The following is a 22,267-nucleotide window of genomic DNA, read 5'->3' as shown; positions in this document are numbered from 1 at the left end:
ACTCCATCCGTGACATATTTGTGAAGCAGGATTTTATACTTAGTACTGTCGATGCCCGGGACAGGTACAGTACTATTAATCAAATGAGAACATAGGAGTTATGCCTGGAGACATTTTTTGCTCGATTTTATTTTTATTTATTTCTTTACATTTTAAGGTCATCCTTCAATGACATTCCTTCTTCCTCTAAATGCTCTGTAGAAGACGAGGAGAAATGTACCCAGAATGAGCACCATTGCCGTCAACATTATGTGATGGTTGAAGGTGATTTGAACTTTCTTTGTGACCTCTAATCTGATGGTCCCAGCAAGCTCCTTGCCCTGCCAACAGCTGGAACAATAACCAATAACGTTTCTTAATCATTGTGATTACAGTTGCTTAATGGTACACACATTTCTATCGGTACAGGGAAGGAAGAGACTAAATTTATCCTTCTAAAACAGCTTAATCCTTCAGTTTTGTGAACCAGTGACAGGATAGTGTAAAAGTCACTGCCTGTTACTGTGAATAAAGATCCTTTGAATGTATTACCAGTGCTTGTTCACAGTGTGAATACTCTAAATTTGTTTCATATCAACCACAAGACTGCATAGTTAGTCAATATACCCAACAGCTGCATCTAGTCATTGTTAAACATACATTTTATTTTAAAATATTTAAGGACAAGTGGATATTTGCCATGAAAACACATGATGTGATAGTGTTAACTTACTCAGAAGATGGTGGTTCGAATTCCACAGTCGGCAGCCTTGAAGATAGTTTTCTGTGGTTTCTCATTTTCATAGCAAGTAAATGCTGGGGCTGCACCTTAATGAAGGCCAAGACTGCTATATTCCCAGTCCTAGGAAGGGCAGAAGTTATTGAAGACAGATGGGCTAATGTTTTAAGGGGAAGGAAATTCAGGGTCAAGGTATCTACTATGGTAGTGTGTTCATGAGATGTATCTGTATTGAATTGTTATAAGTCGCTGCAGGTAGAGCAGCAGAGGGAAGAGGTGGGGGAGGTAAGAGGAAAGAGAAAGATAGGAAATAGAAATGTAGAGTATAGGATAGGAAGGAGGGGGTAGAACAGGGTCATGCAAGAGACAAGGGAGGAGGTAGCAGGTGCAGCAGTCAGGGAGGATAAGAGATACCAGGTAGGAAGGGAATCTAATGAGGTGAGAGGGGTTAGGGTTGTGGTCATTGGGGAACTCCATTCTAAGATGTGGGGAAAGCGTGCGTGTGTGTGTGTGTGGGGGGGGGGGGCAGGATGGAATGTTATCCAGGAATTAGATTAAGGTAGACGTTGATGAAGTAGGAGAGGAGGAGGAGGAGGGTAACGAGGAGATAGTATTTCATGTTGGTACCAACAGTGTCCGGAAAGCAGGAATAGGTACCAACTTAGTTGGGAATATGTGGGATCTGGTTAATGCAGCGAGGAAGATGTTATTCTCTGACTGTTTCAATAATCACTTCATCCCTGAAGTTAAAAATTTCCAAATTGAAGAGTAAAAATTGAAGATGTGAAAGCCTTATTGATTTTGGATAATGCTCCCCCTGATCTGTCTAGTGATGGATGGATTAAGTGTATGTGTTTCTCCCTCAAAACACTACTTTGCTGATACAGTCGATGGACCCAGGAGTAATCCTTACTAGTAAGCACCTTTATACACTCGAGCAATGCGATGAAGGTATGGTGTTCAGTGTTGAAGACGATGGCTTAGACCACAGAGGCAAAGATACCCTAATGAAACTGAAAGCTTATAACATCAAGAGTGCCATTTTCTACTGGGTCAGCAGCTGGAGTAATGTTATACTATGACCTTCAAAATGCAACAAAGAAACAGTTTGGTCATGAAGAAATAGATTTCTAGGGTGCATTTGGAGCTGCAACCATGGAGGATGTTTGTGACTGGCTGGATAAGGATAAAGAGTTTGCTTATCAAATCCTGACTGAGGACAAAATAATGGACCAAGCACAAGGAGTTTCGAGGAAGAAGAGGAAGCCAATTAAATCGGTAAAAGTAAGGGGAAGTTTTGATAGTTAACTTTATCGTCATTAATCTAGACTACCAAAAGTATTATTTTACATGGAAAGAGACGTGACAAGTTTTATTTTATTACAGTGTAGAAAAGAGTCTCAACCAAGAATAAGTTTCTTCTTTAAGATCAACAGACATTGGGGATGGTCTTCTTAATATACAAGTATAGAACATTACACATGTCATCAATCACAGGCTTTTCCAGACACGAGTAAGGGCACTTAATCTCCAAAAGAGAGAGACAGTCCTGACCTAGCACTACCCCATCCAGGCTACAGCAGAGCCAGGGTTGTTCTTTTATTAACAAACCCAGCTGTGACATGCTGCATTGGGATGATAAACAGAAATCCTGAAGTGCTCTCTGTTCATTATCTCTGCCATATCTCACTGCAGGACTGTTTAATGTCTTTAGAAATAAGGAGCTGAGATGTCAGTTTGTTAAAATCTCCACTCTGCAGTTTTATGACCTTGTGTACACTCTGGCTGGGTGATATGCATAATTTTCTTCGACGGAGCCACACACGATATTTAGACTGAGCCCTAGTCTCAGTTGCAATAGCATGTGTCTGCGATTTTTGGACTTTCACGTTAAGATGTCATTTGGCAATATGCACTCATAATTTTTTTGCGCTAGTGATATCATGCGACTTGCCAAGTAATGCATCTAAACAGTTTGGTAACGTTTCGAAGATGTACTTGCTGAAGACACTGAAGTAAAGGTCTTGTTTTGCAACAATAGAATCGCAGATAATTAAGGATTCATCTTCACTCTCGGCCTTCAAAATTCTTGTAAAAGCAGAGTTTATAATTGTAATTTTGTCATGTAGTTCAGTTTTGCTTAATGTTTCAAATCTTTCACTTTCAGACACGCTACAAACTGGCCACTTATTTAATCATTTCTTGAAAATTCTCCTTAATGTTCACCTTGAATATTCCACGGCAATATTCTTGGGTTTTGCCCATTGTTGCAGGAAGGAAGTCCTCAAAGAATCTTGTTCTGTATTAATATAAATGCAAAGTGCAGCAATATGTTTACAGCATTTGGGAAGGCCTGCTTTGCATTCACACTCGGCTGACTCAACATTCCTATTGCAATCGATCTGTTAAATATTAAAACAAGACTAGCATTAATTAAGAAAAAATAATTTACAACGGCAGTGGACACGGGAAATATCTACTGTATAATAAAGTTATGTTTAAAATTAATAGTGTATATACATATGATTTATGGTGCAAAAAGGAAGGTAACTATTAAGTTCAACAGCATAAGGCGGTTGATTAATGCTTGTTTCTCTCAAACAGAAGCTGGATATTTCTTCTCCCAATCGTTTTCACCTGGATTATGTGGTAACTTTCATTGAGCTGTCTGCCTCTCTTTAGCATAGAAGCTCTGAAATACGACTTATCCCACCCAATATTCTGAAACCCCACGTAAATCTCTATGGATGACGACATTTCAACTTTAAGTTGCTTCCTTTACTGTCACACTTAATTCTCCACGAACCTACTACATGGCATAGCAGGGGGAGAGGTGATAATCCCATGTGGTGCGTCCCAGGTGGCAGATAGTGGGGTCCTAACCGGCTTGCCGGCGGACTTGAGGGAAATAAAATGCCTCTTGCGGACCAAACACACAACCCCCTGTGGGTGGGGGACGCAGACGAAGAATACACCCATGGTATCCCCTGCTTGTCGTAAGAGTCGACTAAAAGGGATGACCAAGGGATGATTTTATTAGAACCACGAAACTACTTGTGATTAGTACCACCACGCGGGGAACACCATGGGTCGCTTTTACTTGTGCGTAGTACCACTATGTTAGGTACGAAATAGGTTTGTGATTAGTAACAATAGATTACATTGGCGGCTTCTACAGTACCTGTGAGTCGTACCGCTATATGCGCAACACCATGGGATTAATGACACCATGGTTCTGCCTTGCCTGTGCTTGGTAGCCAATATGTGATGAACACCACGGTATAGTGTGGCTCCCTGTGGTTAGTGCACGTATGTGAGGAACGCCATAGGTTTGCGTTGCCTGTAAATAGCGCCGCAGTGTGCAAAACACCATAGGTCTGTGTTACATGTGTGAATTTCATTACCTGTGAGTAGTACCTTAATGTGTGGAATACCACGAGTCTACGCTACTTTGATTAATACTGCAACATGACAAATAGCATGGTTCTATTTTCCTACCGATAAGTACCATTTTGAGGGGCCAATGACCTGGATTTTGGAGCCGTTTCGACTACAAGCATCATCAATTCAGTATTGTGCTTTAGATGCAATCCCTTGGTGAGTAATACTATTATTTAACGCTAGTTTCTGGGAATGTGGGGCATTGCGGGTCGGATTCACCGATTATTTTAACTTCATATCCATCCATTCGTTCTTTGCCCTCGCGTTTTTGAATCTGGTCAGTGGGGGCATTTTGGATTTTTAAATTGTCATAACATTTCATTACAACTTTTATTATAATTTGGATCCATCTTATTCAATACATAAAAACTGTTGTTTAGATGAAATTACAATATATATTTCAATCAGAACTAGTTTCGATGCCCATTTGCGTCATCAGCTGATACAGGTTCTTGGAAAAATTGGCAATCACATGAGTTTATCTGCGTCAAATTGAACACAATTTAAAACCATAGTAACAAGAAACATAATGTTAAGGTTTCGTTTCGTACTGATAATAATAATAATAATAATAATAATACAGTTGTATTGCACAATTCAGCCCCAGTTAATAGATCGAACCCATATTCCAAAACGGGTGTGTATAGATTTAAATGTAACGACTGTGGGTGCACATATCTAGGTCAAACAGGACGAAGTTTTAAAATCAGATACACGGAACATACTAATGCCATAAAATATAACAGATTTTCCGCGGTAGGCCAGCATGTACATGATCTAAAGCATAAATTCACATCTATAGAACAGGACATTGAGATCTTGGAGAGCTTAGGAAGAGGAAGTTTGCTGGATGTTATGGAGGGTTGCTATATACACCTGGATCAGTATTTTAATCCAAACCTTAATTTAAATGAAATTTCTGAAAAATCAAATATTCTTTTTGATTTCCTTATTGAGTTTTTTAAAAATATACATATCCTGGTCAATAGGACGGTGTTTCATATTACGCGTAATATCTTTACTAGTTGCTTTTTACGACCACGCCCCTCGGAGCTCCAACAAGTTGCCGCTCCTCAGTTGCTCCTTCCACTTTCCCCTATTTCCCCCCTTCGGTCCCGACCAACCTTGGACACTTGATTGCTATCACAACACTGCTCGCTAGGCTTCATTGTGCTTTGCATGGACAGCAATCTTTTGAGGTGAGTCACGTAAAAACGTTTATGTTATAAGACGTAATTTTATATATTGCCTCTTCAGTTAAGTGATAGTTTATTACATTCCTATTATTTCAGGTCTGCATTGAACTGGGAACGTTGTATTTGTTAACATCTTAAAGGACCGATTGCTCGTTTCCACCTCACTAGGATAGCTCCATTAAAGCAACTGAAGATTTTATTGAATTTTAATACGATTCTACGTCACGTTTTAAGAAGTGTGATAAATTAAGCTAATGTTTCTTCAAGACTATTTTATTTTTAAGTTGTTGTTTTTTAAATCCACGTTATTTTATTAGTGAGCAAACCAGTTTGCATATGTTTTTATTTAAGATTTATGACTCGCAAGTCTCGGACTTGTAGGAAATATGGACTTTGAGACAGTATAATCGTAACACAGTTTTAGGTTGTTAATATGGTTTTAAATTGTGTTCAATTTGACGTACATAAACTTATGTGATTGCCAATTTTTCCAAGAACCTATATCAGCTGATGACGCAAATGGGCGTCGAAACTAGTTCTGTTTGAAATATATGTTGTAATTTCATCTAAACAACAGTTTTTATGTATTGAATAAGGTGGATCCAAATTATAATAAGTTCAATACGGACAAACAATGAAATTTATTAATTTAAATAGCATTTCATCTCATTTTGTACCATTAGGGGCCGATGACCTAAATGTAAGGCCCCTTTAAACCACAAGCATCATCATCATCATCATGTCCACCTCCGTAGTGTAACGGTTAGTGTTATTAGCAGCCGTCCTCGGGGGCCCGGGTTCGATTCCCGGTACTGCCAGGAATTTAAAACTGGCAGGAGGGCTGGTATGTGATTGAAATGGTACATGCAGCTCACCTCCAATGGGGGTGTGCCTGAAAAGAGCTGCACCACCTCGGGATGAGGACACGAGTTTACTTTATCATCATCATCACACTTCTCCTGCACAGGCTACTTCACACACTCGTCACATAGATATTCTGAGTGATTTGCGCTAGGTGCACCAGCAGGTAAAATATCGCCATACGCATGAGGTCTGTACTCCAAAATGAAAGTATTTTAACAACATTACTTCAACAGTTGAAGTCAAACAGGAGATACAGTTATAACCAATAATCTCTAAAGAGCAAGTAGTTACAAGTTGTGAACATAAACTTTGAATTTCAAGTAGTGATACAACTTCCCAACCGTCAATATTTACATGAAAAACAGTTATAATACAACTTACAAAATAAACTCGGAAAACACCAAGGGCAAATAACATCAATAAAAAGAGAAATGACACATGAACAAGAAATGCATAGAAATGTAAAAAGAAAAAGAAAAAGAATTGAAAGGGTAGCACAGTTAGTCTGCGTTGAAATACTTGATGTCATTCAGGTAAATCATCCACAAAACCAGAAAGTTCAAAGTTTGGGTAACGTGGTAGGATAATTTCACAAACATATCCTTCCAGGGACAACACTTAGTTCGAAATTATATTTCATTTCAAGATACAGGACAAAGCAGTAGATTCCAAAACAAGGGATATCAAACTCTGTGGAAATAATAAGAGTTCTAGAAATGTTCTTACCTCATGATTGCTTCTTTCTGGAGAAGGTTTATGCACACCAACATTGTAACACGTAGAAATACGTAACGCACAGAAATGCAGCAGCTCTCTCTCCAACAGGCCCAGGAAATAGTCTCTGATGTGTACTTGGCTCGAGGCTGAATGAATAGCCGTTGAAGAGGGGTGTGGCAAAAAAAACACACACATACGCAAAGGCGCGGGAGAATGCACTAAATGCCGGAAGAATATTGTAGAATAATCATAGTGACGTCACTGAAGCTTCAAAGAATCAGTTGAACAGTGATAGTTGAGTGATAGCAGAGGAAGAAACAAGGCCATCCAGAATAAAAAATGTTTGTAGAATTCATTGTTGGTGAGCAGTGTCCATTTCAGGGTGAAGTGACAATAACCAGCCTCAGACAAGGGAAAACCCACCTAAAATCAAAACTGGAGCAGAACCCTCAATAAGAACAAACTGCTAGGGATTTGCCAACTATTTAGCCCTCTTAGTCCTTGACTAGGAAGAAGTTCGTGCCTACATCACTAGTCTCTAAAAAATCACCCCAAAAATAGGATTACAAATATCCTTAGAGATAGCTGAGATCATACCCATGAAACCGTGCGAGCATAAATATAGTCTTCATAAATATTTAAAAAAATAATGTAGTCCTACAATTTAAATATCTTTGAGAAATCTTCACACACAACTTAAACAAGAAAGAAACATGGATAAATAGTTATGAATTTCATGTTTTTGGTCCGTATTGAACTGAGAATAATATATAAGTAATAATAATAACAACGTAAACGTTTCCACCTTTTCAATACTAAAATATATTCACAAAATTATAAATTACACGGTACTAGTTTCGACCCATCTAGGGGTCATCATCAGCCGTATTGGAGCAAAGATCACTTTTGGCGAAATCCTAAGAAAATTTTATTTTAAAGAGTAGCAAGTGAAATGAGATGTTATTATGGTAATAGTTAATAATACAAGGAATATATATACTAAGAGGTTTTTAACAAAGAATAAAGTATAAATGGGGTGTTGTAAAAATTATAATCATGGAAATCAGTAAGTTCTTGTATAGAAAGACATATATAAAATTATATATGGCTTAGGAAGAGGGCTTAAGGTGGGGCTGAAGGGTGCGGGAGAAAGTGTAATTGTCTTGGAAAAGTACCTTTGATTAAATTTAGGATTGAGTTTAGGTTGGCTGCATTATTGTTTCTGAGGAAAGTGATAAATAGATCGAAGAGTATGTTGGGTTTCTCTGAGATTTCATTGAGATTGTGACTGGCATTAAAGTATTGGTCTAGGTGTATGTAGTAATTTTCCATTATGTTGAGTAAAGGGCCCTTGTTTGCTAATACGAGGATGTCCATGTCTTGTTCAATATTGGTGAAATTATGGTTATAATCTTGCATGTGTTGGCCGATGGCTGAAAACCTGTTGTATTTTATTGCGTTAGTGTGCTCGTGGTATCTGATAATGAAGTTTCTCCCGGTTTGCCCGATGTAGGTTTTTTTTACAGGTGGTACATTTGAACCTATAAACTCCTGATTTTAAAAAACTGCTGGTCTTGTTGATGTGTGAAGTATTGTATAAAACGTTCATGTTCTTATTGTTGGTTTTGAAGGCTATTTTAACGCCTTGTTTCTTAAAGATGTTGGTTAACTTGTAGATATCATTGTTGAACGTGAAGGTGGAAAATGTTAGAGGTTTGGTTATTTCTTTTTTGAGGGTAGTTTTTGGGCGATGTTTGTGTTTATTGATTATCCTTTCTATAAAATAATTGCTGAAGCCGTTGATTTTTGCGATTCCGCAGATTGTGTTGAGTTCGTTTTTTAGATCTTTATTGGACATAGGTATGCTGAAGGCTCAGTGAACTAGGCTGTTGTATGTGGCTCGTTTGTGGGACTGGGGGTGCACTGAATCTTGGCGAATGGTGGAGGCTGTTTGAGTGGGTTTTCTGAAAATTTTATAACTGAAAGAATCTGAGTTTCTAGTGATGGTTAAATCTAGAAAGTTGATTTTTTGATTTGATTCGGATTCTAGTGTGAATTTGATATGAGGATCAATATTGTTGAGTCTTAAGAGGGTGGTGGGTGCGTTAATTGATTTCTCATTCATGATTACAAAGACATCGTCGACATATCTGGCCCAAAAGAGAATGTTTTCAAATTCGTTGTCAATTTTGGTGTATTCTTAGCAGAAATATACCTGGACTTCCTCGAATACACCAAAATTGACAACAAATTCGAAAACATTCTCTTTTGGGTCAGATATGTCGATGATGTCTTTGTAATCATGAATGAGAAATCAATTAACGCACCCACCACCCTCTTAAGACTCAACAATATTGATCCTCATATCAAATTCACACTAGAATCCGAATCAAATCAAAAAATCAACTTTCTAGATTTAACCATCACTAGAAACTCAGATTCTTTCAGTTATAAAATTTTCAGAAAACCCACTCAAACAGCCTCCACCATTCGCCAAGATTCAGTGCACCCCCAGTCCCACAAACGAGCCACATACAACAGCCTAGTTCACCGAGCCTTCAGCATACCTATGTCCAATAAAGATCTATAAAACGAACTCAACACAATCTGCGGAATCGCAAAATTCAACGGCTTCAGCAATCATTTTATAGAAAGGATAATCAATAAACACAAACATCGCCCAAAAACTACCCTCAAAAAAGAAATAACCAAACCTCTAACATTTTCCACCTTCACGTTCAACAATGATATCTACAAGTTAACCAACATCTTTAAGAAACAAGGCGTTAAAATAGACTTCAAAACCAACAATAAGAACATGAACGTTTTATACAATACTTCACACATCAACAAGACCAGCAGTTTTTTAAAATCAGGAGTTTATAGGTTCAAATGTACCACCTGTAAAAAAAACCTACATCAGGCAAACCGGGAGAAACTTCATTATCAGATACCACGAGCACACTAACGCAATAAAATACAACAGGTTTTCAGCCATCGGCCAACACATGCAAGATTATAACCATAATTTCACCAATATTGAACAAGACATGGACATCCTCGTATTAGCAAACAAGGGCCCTTTACTCAACATAATGGAAAATTACTACATACACCTAGACCAATACTTTAATGCCAGTCACAATCTCAATGAAATCTCAGAGAAACCCAACATACTCTTCGATCTATTTATCACTTTCCTCAGAAACAATAATGCAGCCAACCTAAACTCAATCCAAATTTAATCAAAGGTACTTTTCCAAGACAATTACACTTTCTCCCGCACCCTTCAGCCCCTCCTTAAGCCCTCTTGCTAAGCCATATATAATTTTATATATGTCATTTCTATACAAGAACTTACTGATTTCCATGATTATAATTTTTACAACACCCCATTTATACTTTATTCTTTGTTAAAAACCTCTTAGTATGTATATTCCTTGTATTATTAACTATTACCATAACATCTCATTTCACTTGTTACTCTTTAAAATAACATTTTCTTAGGATTTCGCCAAAAGTGATCTTTGCTCCAATACGGCTGATGATGACCCCTAGATGGGTCGAAACTAGTACCGTGTAATTTATAATTTTGTGAATATATTTTAGTATTGAAAAGGTGGAAACGTTTACGTTATTATTATTATTACTTATATATTATGGATAAATAGAACTAATGAAACTTAAAAAAGCATAATTTCTAACATGGTCAATGTGTAATAAGAAATGTCTGTCAGTGTGTACTGTACCCGTCTTCAAAATATCCTGGGCTAGTCGCGGCAGAGACGTGGTTTCCGTTCGAAAAAAATTTATATGGGCAAACTAAATTCAAACCTCGTCATGAGCAATATACCAAAGGTATACGACAGGAATTCGGGTACATAGACTACGTGAATAAGACAGAGAAATGGGGGTACAATGGATTTATTAAAGACATTAACTCATTCACTAACTACATGAAATATAACAACATTCAGCCTGTTGGCCTCAAGAAACCAAAATAAAGTATGTGCTCCGCACATGTCCATGTTAAACACAAATTGATAACACTGGGGACTCGGCCCTACTAAATACACACGACTTGGAACTGACTTCGGATGAATACATTTTAATTCAAGTCGACGCAAGATTCGCTTCAATGTCATGATTTCCTTATGGGATGCGCTTCGGAAAGTGTCTATACATGACCGCGGTAGATAGTTAAACACACTAGTAACCGATCCAAACTATACATATTTACATATCAATAACAAAATCAATTCAATTCAAACACTAGCCCTGAGCTGCAACTTATGATTACACAGATTCTAAAAATGTGGCCGTCCACATAGCAATCGGATGGCATGAATGCCAGCGACCATCTATTTAGCAAACGAGCTAATAAAACACACAAATAATCTAATACAACGCTGGTCACGCCGACACCTAATACAAAGGAAATAAAACGAACGCAAAGAAAACAAAACAGTCATCACCATCTCATACAAATCATGGATCAAACCAGATAAGCATAATAACATATGTAAATAAAGTTGGCGTAAGGGACCTGTAAAATAAAAACCAGAAATATGCATAAATGCTCCACATGTGGTCATCGGGATTTTTCCTCAGCAGGCAGACACATGGCTTACGCCCAGGAGTCAGATGCAAGGGCCATACATTCTGAAAACACTTTCACTAGCGCAAACAGCTAGTACCTGTAACTTCCTGACTTGTCGGGAGAGAATGCAAATAACGGTCCACCTAGCCCTCTACGAAAATACGGCCTTGGGGCGGTACACTCGACTTCTCAAGAAAAGGATTGGGCTCTACCTGCTAACTCTCGTTCGGAGACAAGGATAAATTCACAACATTCGCAGCACTATTACTACTTCTTACTTATCACCTGCGATCTCAATTCGCAGATTAAAAATAAATGCACATCAATACGGGCGGCAGCCTCTCTCATACGAATGCACACATCACATACTGTAAATCCTGAGACCATACTCGGGCCTTTCATTTTGCAGTGCACGGGTTCTCGTCCTCCTTATGTCATGGCTACGGCAATTCCAGCCTCCTTCACATGTCTCAACCCATCAACCCCTGAATTATTCATCAATATACTCGTGATTCCACATGGCTCACATAACCTGCCCCAGGTTAACAATCATCTATAACGTGCACTTCCGGCGTCTTACCTGGCCGGTTAGTTGTTTGATAAAAACCGTTAATCGTCCTTCCCTAGTGTAGTAATGACTCTATCTAACAACGTTGAATTTCCGCGATTCTCCTTCCTGACTACATCTGAAATTCCCATGCATGAATAAAAAGATATATGATAAAACTACAACTGTAATCTGATCTCCCATACATCACCGGCGTATAGCCTCTGTAAATGACGATCAGAGCTTGCATACTGACCACATAATGGAATATACTGAAAAAACACAAAACACTCCTATAACTACACTGGCATACCCTCAAACCCATCTAAACTAGCAAAAAAATAAAAATAAAAAGGAAAACAAAGGCATGCATCAGCCCAGGACATAATTACTGTAAAATGAATTGAAAAACCACTGTGCCCTCTGGCTGACAATTAACTTTAAATTATTTATATACATCTGATCTAAACTAGTGTTCAACTATTACCCAGGCATGCTAAAAAATGACAAAGAGCTTATCGTGCGCCGGCTTGATCACCCATGACGCTTACATGGCCACTGGCATCATCATGAACTTAGGCCATGGTCATCTCAGTCTTCAGGATGTGGGAAGTCAGTCCATCGATGCTCGGCGCGGGTTCCATAGCGCTGATTGATGTTGCTCCTGTAACAGTTGAATTAGGCACCGTATTCTTCGCCGCTAGTCACACACGTGTGTGAGATCACGCCCTTAATGCTTGGTTGTTAATTGACTATGGCCTGCAAGTGAAATTTTAGTTCGTCCTGCTCACCATTAATTTAAGGGCAACTCGGCCCGGACGTGAAGAGTCCTTGGCGCGGCAGTGCAACACACGATTACGAGAGTTCCCCGATCACCCCCGCGAATTGTTATTATTGCATGTATACTGATCACTCCCTGATTGAATTAATATACTGCACATACATTGTGCCACAGTTGATCCCAGTTATAATTGTATTATCTCGAACACGCATCACTGGCTTAGTTCTCAAACATAAGAAGAAAAAAAAAGTCCTCCGGTAAATATAGTCTCGGCATGCGAGCGACCTTCCGGCACGAAATTCCGACAGAGAATGAGGTGACGCTCCCTTGTTACTAGCAGTTATAAAGACTCTTCGAGTTTTTCAAATAACGGAACTCCCTTCTGAAGAATAGAAAGTCTGTTGAGCGGTGGTTTAGTTTGAATGAGAAGCTGTTGATAAATGCGAAATAACATCTATACCTTAAGTAGGCACCAAATATATTCTCAGACATCAGAAAAATTACACTTATCTATCTGGACACATCAGAACTCTGGAAAATCGGCGCATTGACAGATTATCATAAATGAAACTATTACAAAGATGCAGTTAGATGGTTGGTTATTCTGCCATCGTGGTTCGGCCTTTCGCAGAGTCCTCCTACTAGTTCGTGATTGGCGGATTTCGAAGCTGGCTTGACAAAGCGTACTGCGGTGGTTTCCAGCAACCACGTTCAAATTTAAACAAAATTCGTTGTCTGAAGCCATCCACGGGCCGCCCCCTTATGCTAGCGTAGTCGGGTATCTAACCGTCTTCCAAACAGACTCCCACACAAAGCAGTATTGCACAATAAGTCCACAGTGTTCTATCACGATTAAAATTTGCCAATGAAGCATATGATGATATGGTTCAAGTGGGCACTCAAGATCAAACACTACAAAACTGTAACTCTCCCAGAAGCCATTTATGTTTGTGAAACCCGTTTTAAATTAAAAACAAAAGAACTGATCATCTCCTCTAAACGGAGAGAAGAATCATCAGAACTTGCATAAATAAAAAGTACCTGGTTGAAGGAGTCTGGAGAATCCTTCCTAATGAAACTGTGTCTATTAAGAGATTGACCCAAACACCAGCGCAGTGAAGAAGAAAATAATCTCATTATTTCTCTCACATCTTGAGACTGCCAGGAAATCAGATTTTATGACATCTAGTCATGAAAAATTTTGGAAAGAAGACAGGAGGACAATGGAACCATAAAATATAGCAAGATAACAGATGCATAGAACAAAAATACAACTAATATCCTTCTGAAGACTCGTAAATTTTCAGCAGAAATGACACATAGAAGGGCTATAGCGATTTCAGATGAATTGAGAAAAATAGGATTGGAACGAATGAAAAAGTACTGGGTAGATCACAAGAACCAAATAAAACCTTCAAAGAGAACGTGATTGTGGAATGACTCAAGTGGTTCATTGTGGCCAGTAATCGAGTTAATAATTTCATCTAATATTATGTTAATCTGGTTTTTATCTAACCATTACATACATTGGCATTATATCTGTAATTATAGCTTCAGATAACTGTTTTAGAAAACATCTCTATAATTTAGACTTTCGGTAATGTGGACTAGCTCTCACCCCCATTAGTCCGAATTTGTAAGGATTCACTGCATATACCGGGTGTCCACAATTAAAGTTATGGTATTCAGTGCAGTACAGCACAGGCTGTAATGATTATAGGAGTCTGAAATTTCGTAGATATGCAAACCGAGCAATGCGCTCTCAAATTATGCCACAAAAATTATTAGTTCCAAGTTTTGCCACCAGATGAAAATATGGCGCTGTAAGCGGCCAGAACATGCAATATTCTGTAACTCTGATGTCAAAATGTTCTTCCGGTAGAATTGTGTTGTGTCAATTCTTTTGTTGTTGCTTGGTGCCGCATGTTGATTCCTTTTGTTAAGTGAATCTACATTGTAACGTAAGAAAGTTGAACATTTCCATGCAAAATGTAATGCCTATTGGGAAGAGAGACCATGCACTGCTAGTGAAGTTGTTTTTATCAGAATGGTAGCATTAGCAATGCTGCATTGCGGGAATATCGTCGACAGAAATAGCGGAGAAAAGTCCCACGACAAGTAATGGGCTGAAGAAAATGGTTAAGAAAGTTGAGGAAACAGGTGAATTAGGTGTCGCACCAGGGAGAGGACTGCGGCCCATCCCCATGCATGTGGTTGATGAAGTTGCTGTAGCTGTAGCAGACCGTGCAGCACATTCTTCCCATTCTGTAACCAGCGCTCGAGCGGTGTCCAGTGAATTGTCGCTACCCCGGTCAACAGTTCACAGGATTTTGCGGTGCATTTTATACGGGTATCCCTGCAAACTTCATACAGTTACCAAATTGAAACCCCAAGATGTTGGGCAAGGTCACAACATTGTCCTTTCGGTTTCTGGCGTACGTGGAAGAGGACATGTGGTTGGGGAAATATTCTGTGGACTGACGAGGCAAATTTTAATCTGGAGGGTGCAGTGAATACACAGAACTGTCGCATGTGGGGTTAGACTCCTCCAAATGTTGTGCACGAACAACTATTGCTTTTAGTTTACATGACTGTTTGGTGTGGTTTTACAAGCTCCTTCATTCTCGGTCTTTTTTTCTTCGAGGAGATGACAGCCTCGTGGGCCTGTTAGGTGTACAATGACACCTGCATGTTATAGGGACCACCTTGTGCAACACGTGATTCCAGCTTTGCAGGAACGCGACTGTGACCAACCACACCGTTATTTTCATGCAAGTTGGGGCAACACTACATATCATTTGCCAGTTGAAAGATTTGCTTGGAGAAACCTTCAGTAATGACTGCATTATCTGTAGGCATTTCCCAGATGCGTGGCCTTCGAGGTCTCCCAACCTAAATCCATGTAACTTCTGGTTGTGGGGATATTTAAAAAATCGTATCTATCAGAGACATGTCCAGTATCTGCCTGATCTAAAGGCTAGCATTTGACGACATGTTGCTCTGATTTTACCCGATGTGCTGCAGGCAACTGTCGACCATGCCGTGTTACGGATGCAGCGTGTTGCTTGGTTTGAAGGCCGTATTGAACAGTGTTTGTAATCATGAATGCTAATAAACTGACTTTATCATATGTTTGATCATTCCTGCCTTTTTTCTGTGACCCCTACCATTGCTTACAGTGCCATATTTTCACCTGGTGGCAAAACATGGTACTAATCATTTCTGTGGCATAATTTGCGAGCGCATTGCTTAGTTAGCACATCTCAAAATTTCAGGCTCCTACGATCATTATAGCCCATGCTGTACTGCGCTTAATACCATAACTTTAATTGTGGACACCTGGTAATATATGTCAACACCAAACAGAAATAAGAAACAGATGAGAGAAATATTTTGATGACTTGTTTAATGCAAGAGCATGCATGTGTAAAATTAACTCCTTGAATGCCAACATTGATTATATCAGCGCTTGGAAATTACGCGAGAAATACCGGCGTTAATAAAATTTTATTTGAAACTTGGTGCTATAATTAATTTTATGCATAGTCACAAACATTTAACAACACCAAGAGAGATACATGTACAGAACTGTATATAGAACATTTTATGTCATTTCTAGAACCTTATAAGGAGGCATTTAGTCTGTTTTTCAACTATTCAAATGTCTTATGATATGATGCAATTGTAAATAACAAGCTTATTTTAGGAGCGTTTGTACATACCTATATTATAAATATTCTATCTTCTTCTTCTTCTTGCTAGTTGTTTTACGTCGCACCGGCACAGATAGGTCTTACGGCGACGATGGGACAGGAAAGGGCTAGGAGTGGGAAGGAAGCGGCCGTGGCCTTAATTAAGGTACAGCCCCAGCATTTGCGTGGTGTGAAAATGGTAAACCACGGAAGACCATTTTCAGGGCTGCCGACAGTGGGGTTCGAACCTACTATCTCCCGAATACTGGATACTGGCCGCACTTAAGCTACTGCAGCTATCGAGCTCGGTATAAATATTCTAATGTAAGTAGTTAAATATCCTTGTTACTTCATCCTAGGTTGATGATGACAAATAAAATTGCCGAAACCGGTACCAAATGACAATAAAAATGTGTTTTAATTATTTCACATTTTTTATAGTATTGAACAGGTGGAAAACCCTACCCTTATCTTTGTTTGTAAATGGCATTAATATAATCAACGTTTCATTTAACTTCACATAGTTCCTTCTGTAATTGCTACATGGCACTAGTCATGCTTTCTCAATAGCAGGGTCCTTTAGCTTCCTCATTTGGCCACTTGGAAGAGTCTGTAGTTATTTTGCTTTGAAATATTACAGTTTCTTTGGAGTGAGTGACAGCTGGCATACAACATGGCGGCGTCCAGCAGTAAACATGCTTGGCTTGAACAAGAAATTAGCGCCGTTTTAAGCGAATCCTCGGAGAAAGGGGAAGTTTTCTTGGACTTTGAAGAAAGTGATGGTGATGACAAAAACATTGATGACTGGTAGGAAATAAAGGTAGCTGAGGATAATCCAGCTCAGTTTACAATGCTTTTCATGGAAGTACAGGATCCTAAGCATTGTCCCCCACCAGATTCAAAGCCATCGTCATATTTTTCCTTGTTTGTCACTATTTCATTCTTCAGTATTCTTGTGACAGAAACAAACCGCTATGCTCAACAGTTCCTCATTTCCTATTCCAAACTTACACTGAAATCCAGAGCAAAACTGTGGAAACCAGTAACATTGCCGGAGATGAAGGCAGTTGTGATCGGTATTTTGAACATGGGCATAATTCGCAAACCATCCATATTTAGCTACTGGTCAGTAAAAGGTTCAATGCTAACACCATGGTTCCAACAAATGGTTTTTTTTTTTTGCAATAGATTTCAACTTATTCTCCAGTTTTTTCACATGGTAGATAATTCTAAACTTTCTCCTTAATATGATCCATGTGTAAAATTTCAGCCCATAGTAGACAATGCAAATCTGACCTTCAGGCACTTTTACACTCGGCATCAGCAGCTTAGTATCAATGAATCTTTGATTGGAACTAAATCACATACCCAGTTATTACAATATCACCCAAATAAACATCACTGATGGGAAATCAAATTCTGGATGGTATGCAATTCTGTTGTTGTGTCTTGGTTTCTATCCATATCGTGGTGCAAAAAGTGTAGAAGACCAAGAAAAAATTAGAAAAGATGGTCTTGCTTTCTTTCTTCACATCCATTCTGCTAGCTGAGAATTTATACTCACTTGGAACCTACATAACTGGCACAATCTGACGAAACAGAAAATCTCTACCTCTTCAGATTCTACAGAAATTCAATGTTGGGGACATTCGTTTCTTTCGGAAGGCCTTTCTGCTTCTCTGTGGCTTCAGAGAAGAGAAAACACAGAAAAATCAAGTTCTCCTCCTTTCTACCGCTTCCTCAGCTGCAATTTCTCAAACTCTGTCGAGAAGAAATCGTCAGAGAGTGATGAAACCAGACGTGTTGAACGTAAAGTATATGGGGGGGCATTAATTCATCAGACCAGATGCTGTATAATTATTTGGACGAAAGAAGGACTCTAAAATATTGGAAAAACATAACTTTCAATATAATGGCAAGAATGTTACTAAATACATTCGCTACAAACATAATCATACTGTATGTGTTGAGAGAATGTCACAATTATCTTTCAACAATTCTGTAATTGAGGAAGTTGCAAATGAGTGGTTTGATGTACAGAGGGAAAGTAACCGTGCAAATGCTTATCGTTCACCGAATGCATACCGTTCATTGTCTTTTGATGTCATAAAACTTAGGCAAACAAGGCTGTGTAAAGTTTGCTCCAATGACAAAACCAAGTAGAGGACTGTTACTGTGTGTGTACGTTGCCAAAAAAGATTGCATTTGGCCTGCATCGCAGGGCATAAATGTGAATTTTGAAAACTTTTGTGTAATGTGAATGTTGGAATGTGATGTGGTTTTTCATTCTCTTCTTATAGTTAGTATGTTTTTTTAATAGTATTTTTTCTGCAATGTGTACTTCGCTAATTTATTTGCCGATTCTAAAAAATGGTGAATGAAATGTTGCATTTCTGTCAATTATTAACTATTCTGTGTTGAGTATAAGACTAAAACATCATATTTAGTGCAATTTTTGGGGTCTCAACGTGGAAAAAAAATCAGATTTTTTTTTTTTAATTAAAGATTTTTCAAATAGATCTACCAGTCATTAATTATATTTAAAGTTTTGGAATGTTAAATGGGAGAATGGAATGTTGAGCACCTTCCAAAAAAGGATTCATGTGACTAACTTCAGTAGTTAAAAATTACGAACATTTATCCAAACCTCTAAATCTGGGCCTGGCACTTTTAGCACTGTACTAAGCAATTTCAGCCGGCACTCAAAGGGTTAAGAAAGATAAGCAACCAGCAGGAAGAATTAAAATAGAACAAAAGTTTTTCAGAAGCAAAAGGTTGAAAGTGGAAACAGAGACAAAATATTTAAAAAGTATTGGGCACGGTGGCATTTATTGGTGTAGAAAAGGTCTGTGGCAGTGTTCCCTGAGCGAAAGGTAAGGAATATTTGGTACAAAAAGGTACTAGAAAACTAAAAGTGACAGTGGTAGAAGCAATGCAACAGTATGCCAAGAAGACTCGAGTGGTTAAGAGGATTGTTGGGACCAAAAGCCGGACTAAGATAGGGAAGTGTACTATTACATATAATACCTATTCTGGTTAATGATATCATGAGGGCAGCAAAAGCTACATGAGGTAGTGCATCAATTAAGTGTTATTTGCAGCTGAGCAAAATTTGACATGACTTCTCACTAACCGTTGCGATAAAAATCAATAATGTTAATATCCTGGTGGTTTTTCCTGTTATATCCTACTAGCATGTGCCCGCGGCTTTGCCAGCGTTTAGTAATTCAACCATTAGACGTTTCTAAACTCTTTATTTAAATGCAAATTAAAGCATTATATTTATTAACTCACGTACTTTTGACGTAAATTGCATGAAATACGTTATTTTATTTGTAATGTATTGTTACTTTCAATGCTTAAGATACCGGGTTGATGGATGGTAGGCCTACAGATAATATTAAAACCATGTGAAAGACCATGTTATATAATACAAAATATAATTCCTTACAGCTTCGGACTAAAATATAATAATGTCCTTCCATTTGGAGGTAAGATGTATACTGTATTGTGTTTGCCTTTCGAACTCTTGAACAGTCCACGTACAGTTGACAATGGCAAGAACACAGTTTTCAAAGATAGAGTCCTACAACTTTAAGTGATTGTCCTATGTAAAAATTTCAGATCTCTGTGTGCTGTAGATTTGACTGGGCTTCGCATACGTACACACAAACACTTCCGAATATTACGGGCTGATAGCTCCTCGTGTCGCGGGCCAAAAATGTCTTCCTACTCAATGGACTTACAGTCCGAGGAATACTACTTCGCACGCGGCATGCTCAGTCATGATGGTGGCTTCAATAATATTCGTCATCAGTTTCAGAGCCGTGTTCATTGCAGAGGGAAGGATTCATATTCCTGAGAAGGATAATCGGTGCCACAATCGTCCACCCCAAGATGTTCGAGGGTACTCCAGGTGACTCCAAATTGTTCAAAATCTCTGTCGTGTAGTCGACAGCCTCGTGTATGACATGTCGTGTCGATACACTTTTCAATTTATAGGAAACCGGATAATTCTTGAGCTTCATGTCTTGGAGCAAGAATTGCTTTCAGACACAGCCATGCGTCTTAGGTGAAAATCTGTGCTCACCTATGACAAATATTTTAGATCTTTGTTTGCCGTGGATTTGGCTGGGCATCGCACACATGAACACAGACAGATAGACAGACAGACAGACATCTTGGATTGAAGGAAAATGGCTTCCTATTCCACGGAATTACAATGGCATTCTGACTGATTTGTGTATTATTCCTTGTTTATTATTATAGTCAATCTTGTGTCATATATGTTTCCTCTAAATGTATAAGTGTCCAACCCTTGTCCCCTTTCTCTACAGGGTTTGGGTATGAAGTGGGATGAATCTTTGTAGCAAATTTTTACGACCGGATGACTTTCATGATGTCAACCTAATCATATGAGTTAATGAGATGAAATGAATGACATTGTATATGATAGTAAGAATGAATAGGATGAAACCCGGCGCTGGCACATAGCCCACTCCTCTCGAATAGCTCAAGACTTTACGTCCCAATCCGACGGACGAATCACCATCAACAGCGTCATATGCCCTCCTACGCCCTGGACTTAAAATGGCTCCTTGAATATTGTGTTCTCTACCTATCTTATGTACGTTGCCTAGCGACAGTGACTCTATGCATTTAATCTTGGTGACAGCACGTTGGATTGTCATATCCCAATGCACATTTTCCGATGGTTTTTCGTTCATATCTCACCAACGAATGCGAAAATGAAAATTCTGGCTTCAAGGTGCATTCGGACCTCTTTCTATCTACCTATGTTCAAAATTTCAGATCTCTGCATGCTGTAGATTTTGCTGGCCATTGCACACAGACACGCACTTCCCTTTATAATTATAGATGATAGCGGTTATCAAACTGCTATAAACTGTTCTGAATGCACAGAATAAATACGACAAGATCATGAATTGAAATAAAATTTGTAAGGAAATGTAATAGTTTGTCTCTGCATCAAGTATTATGCAATGACAATAAAATAACGCAGTATTCCCTGTTTGCATGAAAGTTTCACTAATTTTTGGATGTTAGCCTCAATACCAAAATAAAGCTAAGAATGAGTAACTTTAAGTCTGGAATTCAGAAACTACACATCTTCAAAATTTCAGGAGATGGGTGTGCCTGCATGGTATGACAGTTTTGATTTTTTTAAACTTACTGTTTAGATACACCACGGATGAAAACCCACCCTTCTATAGATAAATTATTGAAAAACGGATCATAAACTTGATGGCTCGGTCAGCAATATGAGGACTTTTAAAATTAAATTTGACACAAATTTTTTCTTAAAATATATTAGTCACTATAATACCAGAACTGTCATTCATTCTATGTTTCACCGAGCTCGATAGCTGCAGTCGCTTAAGTGCGGGCAGTATCCAGTATTCGGGAGATAGTAGGTTCGAACCCCACTGTCGGCAGCCCTGAAAATGGTTTTCTGTGGTTTCCCATTTTCACACCAGGCAAATGCTGGGGCTGTACCTTAAGGCCACAGCCGCTTCCTTCCCACTCCTAGCCCTTTCCTGTCCCATCGTCGCCATAAGACCTATCTGTGTCGGTGCGACGTAAAGCAAGTAGCATTCTATGTTTCAGTAGGCTTTGAGTGAATTTTTCCTCATATTTGAAGCTACCATTAATGTTTGTGTTTTAAACTTTAATGACTGTGCAAATTTAGT

At 38.7% G+C, this 22,267-nt stretch overlaps 2 protein-coding genes across 3 annotated transcripts in view; one reads left to right on the top strand and one right to left on the bottom strand.

The window, feature by feature from the left end:
• Eps-15 (Epidermal growth factor receptor pathway substrate clone 15) overlaps positions 1-22,267 on the top strand; it is a 555,588-nt gene that overhangs the window by 207,343 nt on the left and 325,978 nt on the right. The window lies entirely within an intron of this gene.
• The window catches only part of LOC136872112 (Ig-like V-type domain-containing protein FAM187A), a 73,254-nt gene continuing 51,145 nt past the window's right edge, over positions 159-22,267 (bottom strand). Inside the window, exon 6 of the mRNA XM_067145958.2 lies at positions 159-330. Coding sequence (XP_067002059.2) covers positions 159-330 — 172 coding nt within the window. The remainder of the gene's footprint in view (positions 331-22,267) is intronic.

This window comes from Anabrus simplex, chromosome 4 (genome assembly GCF_040414725.1).
Source record: "Anabrus simplex isolate iqAnaSimp1 chromosome 4, ASM4041472v1, whole genome shotgun sequence".
Taxonomy (NCBI): domain Eukaryota; kingdom Metazoa; phylum Arthropoda; class Insecta; order Orthoptera; family Tettigoniidae; genus Anabrus; species Anabrus simplex.
This window is presented reverse-complemented; position numbering and strand designations above follow the sequence as displayed.